This window comes from Aegilops tauschii, chromosome 7 (assembly GCF_002575655.3).
Source record: "Aegilops tauschii subsp. strangulata cultivar AL8/78 chromosome 7, Aet v6.0, whole genome shotgun sequence".
NCBI lineage: Eukaryota > Viridiplantae > Streptophyta > Magnoliopsida > Poales > Poaceae > Aegilops > Aegilops tauschii.
In genome coordinates, this window is record NC_053041.3 from 18,565,176 (window position 1) to 18,579,584 (window position 14,409).

General features: G+C 45.5%; 2 protein-coding genes and 1 pseudogene across 2 annotated transcripts; 1 reads left to right on the plus strand and 2 right to left on the minus strand.

The window, feature by feature from the left end:
* The first annotated feature begins 1,210 nt into the window (after positions 1 to 1,210).
* LOC141026665 (uncharacterized) lies at positions 1,211 to 4,428 on the plus strand. The gene is made up of 2 exons (XM_073503507.1): positions 1,211 to 2,552; positions 2,870 to 4,428. Exons 1-2 carry the CDS (start codon positions 1,211 to 1,213, stop codon positions 4,426 to 4,428), a joined length of 2,901 nt encoding a protein of 966 aa, XP_073359608.1.
* Positions 4,429 to 6,438: 2,010 nt separating this feature from the next.
* On the minus strand, positions 6,439 to 7,053 carry LOC141026666 (uncharacterized). The gene has a single exon (XM_073503508.1). It carries the CDS (start codon positions 7,051 to 7,053, stop codon positions 6,439 to 6,441), a length of 615 nt encoding a protein of 204 aa, XP_073359609.1.
* Positions 7,054 to 7,721: 668 nt separating this feature from the next.
* On the minus strand, positions 7,722 to 13,659 carry LOC109733960 (disease resistance protein RPM1-like; annotated as a pseudogene).
* Positions 13,660 to 14,409: the final 750 nt, after the last annotated feature.

Consider the following 14,409-nt stretch of genomic DNA (forward strand, 5'->3'; position numbering starts at 1 on the left):
AATCTGGTCAAACTGTGGTCAAACTAATTATTCCAGAAATATTAGTGTTACTAAATAATTATTGTTTTTTAAAACAATAGTTTCAAACTCAAACAGTGAAATGTGTCACTTCATACTCAAGCTAAATTCCTGAGGGTTAATAGAATTGACATCCTACTATTGTCAGGAAAACAACAAGTGCAGACTTGGAAACGAGGGAGAATAGAACCCGGAAGTTAAGCGTGCTCAGGCTGGAGTAGTGAGAGGATGGGTGACCGTCCGGGAAGTTAGATGATTTGGAATGATGAGGGGTGATTAGAGATTAGAGGATAAATTGAGCAGTGATGAGGGGTGGTGATTAGAGATTAGAGGTTAAAATAATTCAGAAATTTGAAAATTAAAAAAATTCGCAAAAAAACCAGGTTTAGGGGGGCTAAAACCCTAAACCTGCGGAGGAGGCCTTTAGTCCCGGTTAGCCACGAGAACCGGGACTAAAGGTCCTCCGCCCCGACGGCCCCCTGGCGCCCACGTGGACGGGCCTTTAGTCGCGGTTCGTAAGAGGCGCGACTAAAGGGGGGGCCTTTAGTCACGCATATTTAGTCCCGGTTGCACAGCCGGGACTAAAGGCCCATTTTCTACCAGTGTCTTCATAACTGTATCTATACAGACTATAATCGAGATCCTCGCAATTTTATTTAAGCAGATCTACCTCGGTCATAATCCAAAATCAGTTTTCATTTACTGATCTAGTATCATGTACAACTTTCTACCTGTCTAACATTTGACTGATTTGGCAGTCTGTACTGCAATCTCGCATACTCTTGATCTATTCTAGAAAACACAGTGGGTCGTGCGATTGATTCCAGCACGCAAAGAGTACAATTCAGAGACACAAAATTATGTATGAACATGCATAATGTACATTTCTAATGCAAGTTGCGGATTGTTAATTATACGCATTATAATGTGCGAAGGAGATAGGAAGTTGCTGAGTCTTTCTCCGGTCACCCAAATTAGAGCAAGACAAGAAGAAGGATATAAAAGTGACCCCCGAGCAAGCGACCTAGCTAGTCTTGTCTGGTCACACAAACTAAAGGGAGGAAGTTCACATGTGGGTGGCCCTGGATTCCAGCTGCCCACCTTGCATTGATTCTTGACTTGGTAATACACATCGATCGGGGATCATATATACTCATGCCAGACCCCATCCATTTCATAGCAAACTAAGCAAATGGCTCACATTACCCACAACAACGACCCTGAAGCTGGAGCTGCACCATCCACCCAGCAGGACCAGGGCGGAGGGGGCCGTAACAATGTAGCTAAAGACTTAACTCTGTACGAGTTCAAGGAGCAGCTCCTGCTGCTGTCGACTCTGGTCACAACGGTGACCTACGTCGCCGGGCTGAACCTGCCGGGGGGATCCTGGGAGCAGGATGACCCCGGGGGGCACATCGCTGGTGATCCGATCCTGCGGGATATCCACTACCACCGGTACCTCGCGTTCTACTACTGCAACGCTGCCGCCCTCGCCGCATCCGTCGTGGTCTCCCTCATCCTCATCATCCTGCAGAAGAACGACCATGTTTGGACATCGGTGCTGCGGGTGGTGATGATGCTCGATCTACTCAGCCTCATGGGCTCCTACGGTGCTGGGAGCTGCCGGGACGCGTTCACAACCATCTTCGCGGTGGTAGCCTTCTCTGTTTTGGTACTCTGCATCATTGGTGTTTTCTTCTCCTACCTCTGGCTGAATGGTGACAAAGAGGCACTCTCCAACCCCATCTCCAATTCCAACTCGAACTGTGAGTCCAACTCCAACTCCGTATCGCTCTCCCATTCTATCTCGCACTCTGACTTCAACTCCAACTCACTCTCCATCTCCCATTCCAACTCGAACCCTGACTCCACCTCCAACTCTATATCCAATTCCAACTCCAACACTATCTCCAACCCAAACTCCAGCTCCATCCCCATAAACAATTCCCTTTCGATACAAAACAAGGTGATGAAGTCACTTATCACTGACTCCAAGAAGCGAAAGAAGGATCAGATCGATGTGTTAATGTTACTGGCAACCTTCTCAATCACCATTTCTTACGTCGCCGGGCTGAGCCCACCTGGTGGATTCTGGAGCAGCACCAAGGACGGCCATCATTTGAGCGACCCAGTGTTACAAGCCCGACGTCGGTTCCGTGCCTTCTACATTTGCAACACCACCTCGTTTGTCGTGTCCCTGCTGATCATCGTGGTGCTCCTGGAGAAGATGATGCTCGGGGAGAAGGTGCTGTTGGGGAGATTGACATGGTGGTTCGGCAGAAAGAAGCTCATGGGGGCCATCCCAATGCGGCTTCCGCTGGCCTACGGGGTGATTGCCTTCGCGTTGCTGGGACTCATGGGGGCCTATGCTGCTGGGAGCTGCAGAGGTGCTGGCAGTACGCTCTTGGTCCTGACGATTCCTGTCTGTGTCTTCCTCCAACTGGCACTTGTGTTCCTTCAGGGACAGTATCTTATTCTTGACCCGCTAAGAAGGTTCAAGGCGCTGTTCAAGCACTGGGTGGGTACCCCTGGAGGTATGACAGCAGTTTCACATACCAATTTATATGTGCATTCGATGATTTTCAGGCATGTATCTAATCTATATCAAATGGGTCTGTCTAGGACACCTAAGCTGATGTCCAATATGTTTGTGGTCTATTTTTTTATCCCAACTTTCTTTTTTGTTCCTTGTTGCTGCATATTTGTGAGAGTTTAGATGTGACATCCTTAGAAAATATCTAAATGTGAATTAGACAAACTGATATCAAATATGCAGACTTTTTCCCGAATCAATATATATAGACTTGGTACGCCCCTTGCATAACTGATTGAATATTGGATACATATGCAGGTAGCAACAGGTTCATCCACCACCACCAAATAGCTCGCAATTTTGCTACGCTCCTTGCTATTTTCGTGGTGACCATTACTTACCAAGCGGGACTAGATCCACCAGGGGGCCTCTGGCAAGAAGATCGGGATGGGCATAAAATGGGCCATCCGGTGCTGCAAACGACACATCCTACTCGGTACAAAGTGTTCTTCTATAGCAACTCCACAGCTTTTGTCACATCCATGCTCGTCATCCTGATATTGCACAGCAAGTTTTTGCTCACACGGCGCATAGTGGAATCAACCATTGGACTAGACCTATTGTGCCTCGTCACTGCCTATGGCGCCGGGAGCACTAGGGATGTAAACACATCCATCCACATCCTCGCCTTGGAAGGTCTTCTCCTAATTTATGTCATCGCCCATATGACCTACAAAGACCCTGGTCCAGAGTCGGAAGGTTATGATGCAGTAAAGGATCTACATGACAAGCGCAGGATGTTGCTGCTGATTGCTATCTTAGTCACAACCCTCACATACCAAGCTGGTCTCACTCCGCCTGGTGGCTTTTGGTTAGCAGATGACCAAGGACTTGGTCGCCGTGTGGGTTTCCCTGTTCTCCTCAACAATTACCCTCGCCGTTACAATATATTCTTTTATTGTAATGCGGCAAGTTTCATGGCGTCTGTCACCCTCATTCTTTTTCTCATCAGTCCCAAGCTTTATAGTCTAGCTATACGTTGTTATGTGCTCTATGTGTGCATGTTGGTGGGCATGGTTGGCCTCATGGGTGCCTACGCTGCTGGAAGCTCCAGGCATCTCAAAACCTCCATCTATGTGTTAACCTTGGTTGTCCCGGTGTTAGCCTTCATAGCCTTACTGGTAACCCTTTTCTGGTTCTTCTCGAAACTAGGTCATGGCAGCAACGGCACCACCAACAACAACGATGACAAAAATAACACCACAACCACGACTGCAATCCCAACCACCACAACCACCATCACCGCCATGAGCACCACCACCACCACCTACATTGCCAATGATGAAAACAACAACAAAGAGAAACATACACTTGAATACTTGATGTTGCTAGGAATCCTGGGTGCAAGTATGACATACCAGACTGGCCTAAAACCGCCAGGGGGCCTGTGGCAGGACAACAACAACGGACACTCTGCTGGCAATCCCATCCTCCACGACATCAACAAGCATCGGTATAATGCTTTCTTCTACAGCAACTCAACCTCCTTCATGGCCTCAATCATGGTTGTGGTCATGTTGCTTCCATTGACATTTAAATATAAGTTTGGCAATCACAATCTGCCACTCTGGCCGATGCATACGGCCATTTTACTGGACATGCTAAGCCTCCTGGTGGCCTACGCAGCAGGGACTACTAGGGAATGGGAGACCTCCAGGAATGTCATATTCCTCATCATCCCTGTGTTGCTCTACATTGCGCTCTATGCAACAGCCTCAGTCTTTTTCCATAGGAAAGACCATGTGTTGACAATGCCAACCCCGACTCTAGCCCAAGTGCCAGAATGGACTACCACACCACATCAGGATGCCGAGTGATTCTTTATCTGGTCAAATTCAGTACTTCCAATTTTGGGGAACAACATGAAGAAACATGTGGGAGAAACTGAATGTGTAAATTTGTGACAGAGTTCATGATAAAATGAACCCAATGACCAGCTGGGCTCAACCTTCAGCACCATATGTATGTTTGAGATATTGAGTTGGTTATTCATATGTTTCTCCATGTTTGGCATTCCTTCCGCTTGCCGGAGGGCTCCCTTTCGTTGGTTGGCCCCGCTTAATTTTCCGGCCTTTGTCTGCTTTGCATGTTAATCCATGACCTTGCCTCAGTATGATGACAACTTGACAGGCTTCATATACATAACCAAAATGCATGACAGAAAGAAAGTGCTGACCAATTCAGCAACTTGACCTAACAGTTGCGCTTATAGCTGTGTGATTGCTTGCATTCTTGTCATGATTTCTTCCCCAGGAATATGTTCTTGAAGATCCCAATATCTGCACTCCCTCGGCATATTTCTTACCCTTCCCAAAATGAATGTCTTCTCTGTTTGGACATGAAAGATACAGGCGATTTCTTGCTACGCGCTTATCTTGAAGGTGGATAAGTGCCGTGCAGGGTGGCATGTCCTCTTCATCCGTGGTGGGTGCAAGCGTGTGTTCGTCGATGACATCGTCACTGTTCTGCCAACAGATAGATAAATGGTACAGTGCTTCAGAATGGTACTGTTTTTGTCTTAGACAGTCCGCTGATTGCTCAATTTAGCCTGCAAGTTCGTGAAACTATTGACAGTTGAAATTGGGAAACATGATCATAAATTACAGATGGAAAATACTGCTCGCAAAATAAACCTATGGGTTTTGTATGCCGCCGCGTGGCCTTTTGCTGATAAACTGTAATTGGCAAAGCAAAACCGATGAGAATCACAAATTTGACGGCCTATATATAGCAGGCACATCATTTCATCAACTCAAATTTTGTGGCAATCATCATTCTTCGTTTACAAACAAGCACATACATAGTGGCAACAAGAATTTGAGAGCAGTTAATCATCTACAAGGAAACAGAGTGCTAGAAACAGAGCAAGTCTGTATTCTATCAGGTTGATTTGGTACTACGGGACTGGTCTGCTCTGCACCACACTGCCGACTCCATGGAGTTGGAGCGTGCGGTGTCGTTCCGAAGTGGAGAGAATTCAAACCAATTCTTCAATTTGCGGAACTTGGATCACAACATATGCAATCCTCATTCTTTGATTACAAACAAGCACAAGCATAGTGGCAACAACAGACATAGAGGAACAAAGTAAGTCCATTTTGAAAATTGTAGATGTTCTCATAAGGTTGACCAGCCATTCCATTCCATGGTGTTCCTCAAGAAGCGATTTTCAGCTAGGCCAGCAATTGCATCTTGTAAATTCTCAAAATGGCAGTGCAGCTTGCTACTCCCCTCCGTTACAGTGAAGCTCCAACCCTCCGTTGCAGTGAAGCTCCAAGACAAGGTGTTCTTCTTCCATTCACAGTGGTCGGCTTCACCTTGCACCATATCAACTTGGAGGGCTCAAGTCGCCACCGAACTATGTCCGGGCCATCGTCCACCTCAGGCTCATGGAGGGCGATGCAGTCAAGCATCTCGTGCTAGGCGGCAGCCTCCGGGGCCCCAAATGGCCTCCGGAAAGCGAGGAGCCCTAAGTCAATAAGGGCCCTCTCTACAGAGATCCAAGGATCAACGGCAATGGAGAAGAGGTCGGGGAAGCGCGCGGCGAAGGGAGAATCTCCTGCCCACCGGCCGAACCAGAACAGAGTCGCCACCCCAGATCAAACCGAAATGGAAGTCCCAATGCGGAGGACCGGAAGGAGCTGGATGACTGACTGCCAGAACTGGGAGCCTCCAGACCTCTGACAGAAGGCGAGGGGTTGCCCGCGCAGGTATTTATTTCGGATGATGTCTAACCAGAGGCCACCTTGGCCTTGCAAAATGCGCCAAAGCCAGCGGGATAAGAGGGCGATGTTCATGCGCTTAGAACACATGATCCCGAGGCCTCCTTATTCCCGCGGCTTACAGATGTCCGGCCAGCTGACCATATGGTATTTCTGCTTATTGTTGTCGCCCGCCCAGTAGAAACGAGACTGGACTCTAGCGATCTCATGATGCAGAGTCTCGTGCAAGCTATAGAAGCTCATGAGGAACAAGAGGAAGCTTGATAAGGAGGAGTTGATGAGAATCGTCCGGACCACCTTAGAGAGCCACCTGCCCTGCCAAGTCTCAATACGCGTCTGCAACTTGGCTACAGTCGGGCGCAAGTCGGTGACTGTGAGCCGGGAGTCACTAATGGGCGTCCCCAAGTAGGTCGTGAGGAAGGAGCCCAAGCGACAGTTAAGCCGGTTGGCAATGTTCAGGCATTCGTCCGGAGAGTAGCCCATCACCATCACATCACTCTTGTCGAAGTTGATCTTGAGGCCAGACATTTGTTGGAAGCAGAGGAGGAGGAATTTGAGATTGGAGATGTCCGTCTCCGAGCCTTCCACCATAATGATGGTGTCGTCGGCGTGCTGGAGAAGGGAGATCCTAGAGCCGCCAGCAAGGTGAGGCGTGATCCCGTGGATATGCCCAGCCGCCTTAGCCTTGTCCAGGATCGCGGCAAGTGCGTCCACAACCATGTTGAACAAGAATGGGGAGAAGGGGTCGCCTTGTCTAACCCCCCAAAAAAAAAACAGCAAGAAGAACCCAATTGGTAATGGATGGTGAGAGTCTAAGACACTAAAATGATAGTATAAAGAATTGCTTATATGAAAAGTAACAACTCATAGCGCATATCATACTGATGTGGTCTAGTTTTCAGAAACAAAGTGTGATGCTTTTTATTTTCAGAGGAAATAAAAGCTAAAAGCAAAATCAAAGCAGAAAACCATGGATATAAAAATATGGTGTGGCTAGGCCTCAGTCGACTGAGATTTAACCAAGTCTTAGTCAAGTGACAAAACACGCAAGAGATAAAAGGAAAAAACTGAAAATAAAATTTTGCACGGGTCTCAATGTCGATATAGCATCGACTGAGACTTAGCAAGACTATAAAAACACATTCACCTACAGCTGCCTGGGAAACTCTATGTTACTCCCTCTGATCGAAAATAAGTGTCATGGTTTAGTTCAAATTTGAACTAAGACAATGACACTTATTTCGGATCAGAGAGAGTATATGATACTGTCTACATGTCCAGCAGGTAAATAGGAATGCAACATCTTACAGACACTGAGATAAACAGTTGGCGGTGTGCATGAAGAAAGTGCGACAAAGATCGCGAGAAATCAGATGGAATCATACAAATCAAAGGAAATCATCATTCTTCATCTACAAACAAGCACAGGCATAGTGGCAGCAAGAATTTGAGAGGAATTAATCTTCTTCAAGGAAACAGAGTGCTAGAAACAGAGCAAGTCTGTATCCATGGAGTCGGAGCGTTCCCTGCCGTTCTGGAGTGGAGAGAATTCAAACAAATCCTTAAATTAGCGGAACTCAGATCACAACATATGCAATCCTCATTCTTTTATTACAAACAGGCACAAGCATAGTGGCAGCAACAAACAGAGAGGAACTAAGGATCTCTGGAAGAACAGAGTACTACTAGAAAACAAAGGAAGGCTGTGTTAAAAATTGCAGGTGTTCTCATCAGGTTGATCATCAGCCATTCCGTTCCATGCTGTTCCCTAAGAAGTCATTTTTCATCGGGGCCAACAATTGCAACTTGTGAATTCCTTCTGAGTAGCAGTGCAGCTTGCTACTACCCTCCATTACACTGAAGCCCCGAGATCAATGCATTCCTTTTCCATTCACAGTGGAGAAATGCCGTGATCCCTCGCAGCTTCACCTTATACAGTATCAGAGGCCGCCGTGATCCCTCTCAGCTTCACCTTACACCATATCAGAGGCCACAAGCCAGCAGAGAACCTGGAGAGCTGAACATGATGGCCAATTGCAGCATAACATTACGTATCTGCAGATTCTTGTGGGGTGTAGTCCATTGCATTTTCCACGAGTTCTCTCCAGCTAAAATGCAATTACAGAGCATGCATTAGTTTTATTTCATCGGGAATTTTATTATGTGTTCACAAGTTCAAAACAACAAACAAATTGCAAGTATAACTGACCAGTTATCTGCATGAACACTTCACGATTCACGTTCAGATGCACTTTGACTGTCAAGGCACCGCGAACTAGCTCTCTCCTGGATCGGAAATGGAATTCAAGCTTCAGATTCACTCGAGATCATTCATTGGCGGCAGAAGATGTTAGGATTTTTGTTCACTCCAGCTCAAGGAGCTCTCTGCAACAAAGTGGATTATTAGAAATAAATGCTTAACGGAAAAGCGAATCAGATGACCACGACAAAGTTTACAGTATAAGTTAGTCCTTACATGTCCAGCAGATAGGTGGTAATGGATGGCCGTATCATCAGCAGCAACAAGTGCAAACGAGCCACACCTACTGTATAGAGAGAGAAACATGGTCAGAAACCCAAAACTGAATCAACTAATCAAAGCATGCAACCATGGTGTTCCAGTTAAGGCTCCTGGTGACCTGAGTGTATGCCAGAACAGATCAGTATGCAGCAGGGGTCAATTGAGGCGAGCGAAGAACAGAACAATGGAACGGAGAAGAGCTCGATCATCAACTACAACTAGACACTCTTCTTCAGCGCAGATCATGTTTGCTGTTATAGAAGGCAATAAAGCAGAAGAGAATAGAAATGGATTGTAAGAGTTTATATAATAAACATCACCAGTTGATAGCTACAGCCTACATGCAGGTATATAGTGAGCTGAGTAAACAACAGACCAATCTAAGGAGCCATCTTCCAGCATTTGTATACAGTGGGAAGAGCAGAGAATGCAGGCTGCCCTCTTGATGATTCATGAGTTGATTGATAATGCCATCTTCCATGAGAAAGAGGGGCGCATATATTACTGAGCCCAAGTGGTGATGGCGAGATTCCATGAGAGCACAGCGGTACATCAAGTTCCTGTCAGAAATAATTGATAAGCGAAAAACAAACTATTTACCAGCATTGCGGATTGAAAGAAACAAAGAGGATGTTCGATCTGTACCAGAGAATCTGTACAGAGCGGCAGCAATGGAGCTGAAGAAAGAAACGAGCAACGTCACCCAGATCGTGGTAGCTCCGGTCCTTCTGCAGTCGTAGCACGGGATGGTTGGGGTGTGCGTCCAACCTCACCTTGCAGCGCGCCAAACTTCGCCACTTGAAGTCCATAGCCAAGTGAAATCTCCTTGATTTTTGGAAGGTGTTTGATGCCAGTAATCCGTGATTTCAATCTGCACCATTCAATTTCGATCTTTTCCAACTGGGGCGAGGTGCCTACCTCGAATACCAACTCTGTCAGTTGCTCCAGGCTCGACATATCAAGTCTCCTCCTGAGACTTGGGAATGTTTCTGCTATAAAAATAAGTTTCTTCCCAACATAAGAATCCCAACCAAGACGAAGGAGCATGAGCTTAGGCAGTGCGCCTAGTAGTTTCATGATTTTATCTCCTTCCGTCAGATTGCTATCCGATAAGTCAATCTTCACCAAATGTACTAGATCCCCAAACCAGTCAGGCATCTCCCCGAGATCTCCAACCAAATTCAGCTTCCTCAGGAGAGGGGGAGGGGAGGAAATAGAATGCAACCACTTAAGTGATGGACGGTTTCTCCAATAAATAGTATCCACACAAACGCAAAGAGATGTGAGGGAAGTGAGCTTCTCAAGGGATGCACAAAGTATCTCATTGTTTTTCTTGCTGGCCCCTACTCTGACACTTAACTTTCTCAAATTTATAAGCTCCCCGAGCTCTTTAACTGCTTTCCTACTAGCTTGCCCAATGTTCACAACCTCTAGTATTTCTAAATCCTTTAGGTTGCTGATCTCCGTGGGCCCCTTCACACCCCTAGGAGCAGGATAAGTAAGGATAAAGGGCGTACAACTGCACGTGCAGCAGAACTCGGGCCAAATTCTATTACACGAAGGCTACGGAGGTTTTGTAGTTTAGTGATCTCAATTGGTAGTGATGTGACGACTCTTACGTCCAAAGTCTGCAGGCCATGTAATTTCCCTATGGATCTTGGGAGCTTGTGAACATTTGAATCAAAACTAAGATATTTCAAATGACGTAACAACCCAATAGTATTGATAACTTTTCGTGTGATTTCAAACTGGGCATCATGTAAATCCAAGACTCTAAGCATCCTAGAGTCAGACAAACAGAGTGATAGTGTCAGCTTCATGGGTCTCCCACCAAACACGGTTAATGGTCGGACATGGTGCAAATCCATGATTTTATTTTGGCACCGACTGCCATGAATGACGTAAATTCTCTTGTACTATGCCCGTTATATTATCCCATGTCGAGCATGCAAAACTTTCATCCCTAGAAATTGAGATCATGACATCACGAATGATATCATGGACTCGACAGCTCTTCACAGTTCCATCTATGTTCACTCTTGATGGCTGGATCAAGTTTCGGTTGATTAGGTCATTAAAGTAACTATTCCCAACATCCTCAACACTCACCCCAACTCTAGCGATGACAAAGCCCTCGGCTATCCATCTTTCTACCAGACGCCTCCTTTTGATTTCAAAATCCTCTCCAAATATGCTTAAATACAGAAAACATGACTTAAGATGGGAGGGCAAGTGGTTGTAACTCATGGTAACCATCCTCCTCACTGCTTCAAGGCTTCGGTTGCTCTCTAGCTCTGAGGGGATCTGGTTATAAATACTTTGCCACTCAATAACCTCTCTAGTGGCAAGCATGCCTCCTATTGTGAGTATAGCTAGAGGTAACCGTCCAGACTTTTTTACTATCTTAGTAACTATGTTCCTCATGTTCTCATATTTTTCCATGTCTTCCTCACTTTTCCTCACCTTCCTTAATAGCAATTTTATGGCGTCATTTGTTTCTAAGGGTTGATGGCGGTAGATAAATGATCCATAAGATTCCAAGGTACACTCCTTAGCTAAGCCAACATCTCTTGTTGTTACCATTATCCGACTACCTTTGCTGTTATTACTTGGAAAAGCAATTGTTTTGATCCACTTCCAATCATCTATGTTCCATAAGTCATCAAGAACAACAAAGTACCTCTTCTCAAGTAGCTCTTTTCTGAGGTAGCTCGCGAGATTCTCTTCTCGCACCACCTTCCCGCCAAGTTCCTTCTTGAGTGCTTCGTCACCGCAGAGTTCTTTGATCATAACTTTGAGAAACTCCATCCTGACAAATGACTGCGACACAGTGATCCAAGCATAACATGAAAAGTTATTCATACTTTCATAAACCTTCCTTGCAATAGTAGTCTTACCCAGACCACCCATGCCAACCATGCATACTACCCGAGCAGGGCCATTGTTGGCATTGACATCCACAAGCCTTATTAACTCTTGTTTAGGATTGGAGAACCCCACCAGTTCGGCTTCATCGATGTTGTTCGCTGACTGGTTGCGAATATCTTCCATGCAAGAATCCCTCTCATCAATGGCTCTAGTGATTTGGTTCTTCTCAATCAGGTTGTAGCGTGTGTTCCTGCTGCTCACTTCTTCAACTCTTGATTTGAGGTCACGGATCTGCATGGCAATTCGGTGGCGGTCTTTGAGCTTCATTAGCTTCCGCGACAAGCTTTGACTTGCCACATGCACCATGAATTCAGCAAGGCAATCCTCAATATTGTAGGAGAGGTCCCTTATTTGATTTGCCCACACCTTTAGTAGCATTTCTTTCTCCTTCATTCCTTCAGCAGCCACGAGGAATGCCTGCATCGTCTCTAGCTCATCTTTGATGAACCTGCAAAACAAAGGTTCGAGAGAAACTTAATTACAACGCTCTCGGTGTTATTCCCACAGCCAGACATGCAAAGATACATGCAAAAATAAAGGAAAAGAATGCTGGGTATCATTTTCCCGATATAATCCTATGTAAGAGGCGTTGTGGGAAGTCTGTGACCCGAACAAAATAAGTGAAGGCCCTTTCGCCAAGAAAAAAAAGTGAATGCAAACATACCAGATATCCTTCCTCACACCCATGAGGAGGCTCATCTCGTCGGCGGCAGCAGAGGCGGCCTTGCTGATGGCGCCATCCAGCATGGACCTCGCCATGCTCAGCACTGTCTCCGCCATTATCTCTCGACGTACGGTTCTGCTCTCAACTGTGATGCCGGATTTGGTTGCTGGGGCCTCGATCACAAGGCTGGTGTAGCTTGCATCTTGCCCTCTGCCGTGTATATATACTAGCTATTAGGAGCAGATCTGTTCAATATTCTTTGGAAATATGCAGGTGCAAGTACTTGGCCTGCTGACGGACACGGCTCAACACGAAAAGAAAATATGCTTCGGCATCACACATGCAAAATGGTTACATGTTGCCCCAAGGGGAGAGGAGAAGCAATCTGGGTTATTCTTGCCAACATGATCCCCAAGGTATCAGCTTTAACAAAACTGAATGCTTTAACAAGGCATCAGGCTTTAACAAAGCTGAAAAGCGTATCGGAAACCAAAGTAGAGTAGAGGAGAAGCCTTTGCCTCGTTACCACGCAAGGCACATATCCATGCGTGCCAAGGTCTAAAGCAAAGCAAATAATCATGCACGAGTATGCTTGAGGCCAGGTTAACTCCCTTCTTAATTACACGCTCGAATTGATTTGCCATGGTATGTGTTTAGTCAAAAAACAGAACAAGAAGAAGTACATACACAAACTGCATGTTTCACGCGTTACCAAACCCTGAAAGTTGATCGTTTTGGTGCTTATATATTCTTGAACCGCTTAAATTTTCAGAACTTGAATAACAACACCGTATGCGTCATCGTTCTTCCTTTACAAACAAGCACAAGCATGAGAGCAATTAGACACCTTAAGAAAAAAAAACCGAGTACTAATAAACAAACTGAGTCTGCATTGACAACTGCACGTCTTCGCGTCATCAGATTGATACATTCCATGGTGTATTGCAATACTTGACTGTCATCTGTGCCAGCAGTTGCCACTCGTAAACTCCAAGGGCGATGCATTCCTCTGTCGTTCACCCCTTACGAACATCAGGTTGTATATCAGCTTCACTTTGTATCTTCTTGATGCTCCATTTTAAGCTAATAAAATTCACCCTTTGATGAAAATCTCAGCAGCAAAAACAAAGCAACCTAATTGGCAGTAGTATCTTGTGTGGCGTAGTCCTTTGCATTTTTCCGTCAGAAATCATAGACGCACGGGATTACTACGGGCATTCAACGGACCCTTCAACTAATTAAACATCCCCCCCCCCCCCCCCCGCCCCTTCTTAATTTCAGCTGGGTGGGGCCCAGCCCTCCCCTTTAATCCAATCACAGTTTGCCACCTCAATTCCACCCCGTAATAAGGCCGTGAACGTCCGTCGATGTAGCATTGCTGTTTTTCCATGCCCTCCCCAGCCATCTGAAATACACTTACAGAGCATGCATGAGTTTCCTTCTTATTTTCTGCAAATATGAGTTTACTTGAACAACAAAGGTATTAGGTGTTTGCTAGCTGAATACAGTACAACATAAAAAGTTGCAGGCATATATATGGACAACATAGAAATAGAATTAATTCCCTCATTTAAAAGAAATAAGTTGAAACTAATAATTTTGTATTCATATAGTTGGACCTAGATCCATTTGGGCCGATGGATGAAAGGACAAAACTTGACAACACTCTGACCAAATATACAAGTTGGCTCCTATGTCTGTCTCGGTGTGACACTCTAAACTCTGAAAGTCTGAATTACCAAGCATGTACTGACAAGCACCACCTTAATGACAGCTGTCTTAGGAATCCACCCTATAATTAACTCTGCAAGTTTGCATCACTGAAGAAGCGTCTCAGAAAGGCAAAGGTACAGCAGAGGAGAAAAATTAACATTTTCAGAACTGAATAGCCTGCTTTTTCTTTTCTACTACTCCCTCAGTAAACTAATATAAGAGCATTTAGAATACTAAAATAGTGATCTAA

Coding starts and splice junctions, on each gene's coding strand:
- LOC141026665 (XM_073503507.1), top strand. CDS start 1,211: ATGGCTCACATTACCCACAACAACGACCCTGAAGCTGGAGCTGCACCA. Junction 2,553..2,869: donor CTGGGTGGGTACCCCTGGAG/GTATGACAGCAG, acceptor ATACATATGCAG/GTAGCAACAGGTTCATCCAC.
- LOC141026666 (XM_073503508.1), bottom strand. CDS start 7,053: ATGGTTGTGGACGCACTTGCCGCGATCCTGGACAAGGCTAAGGCGGCT.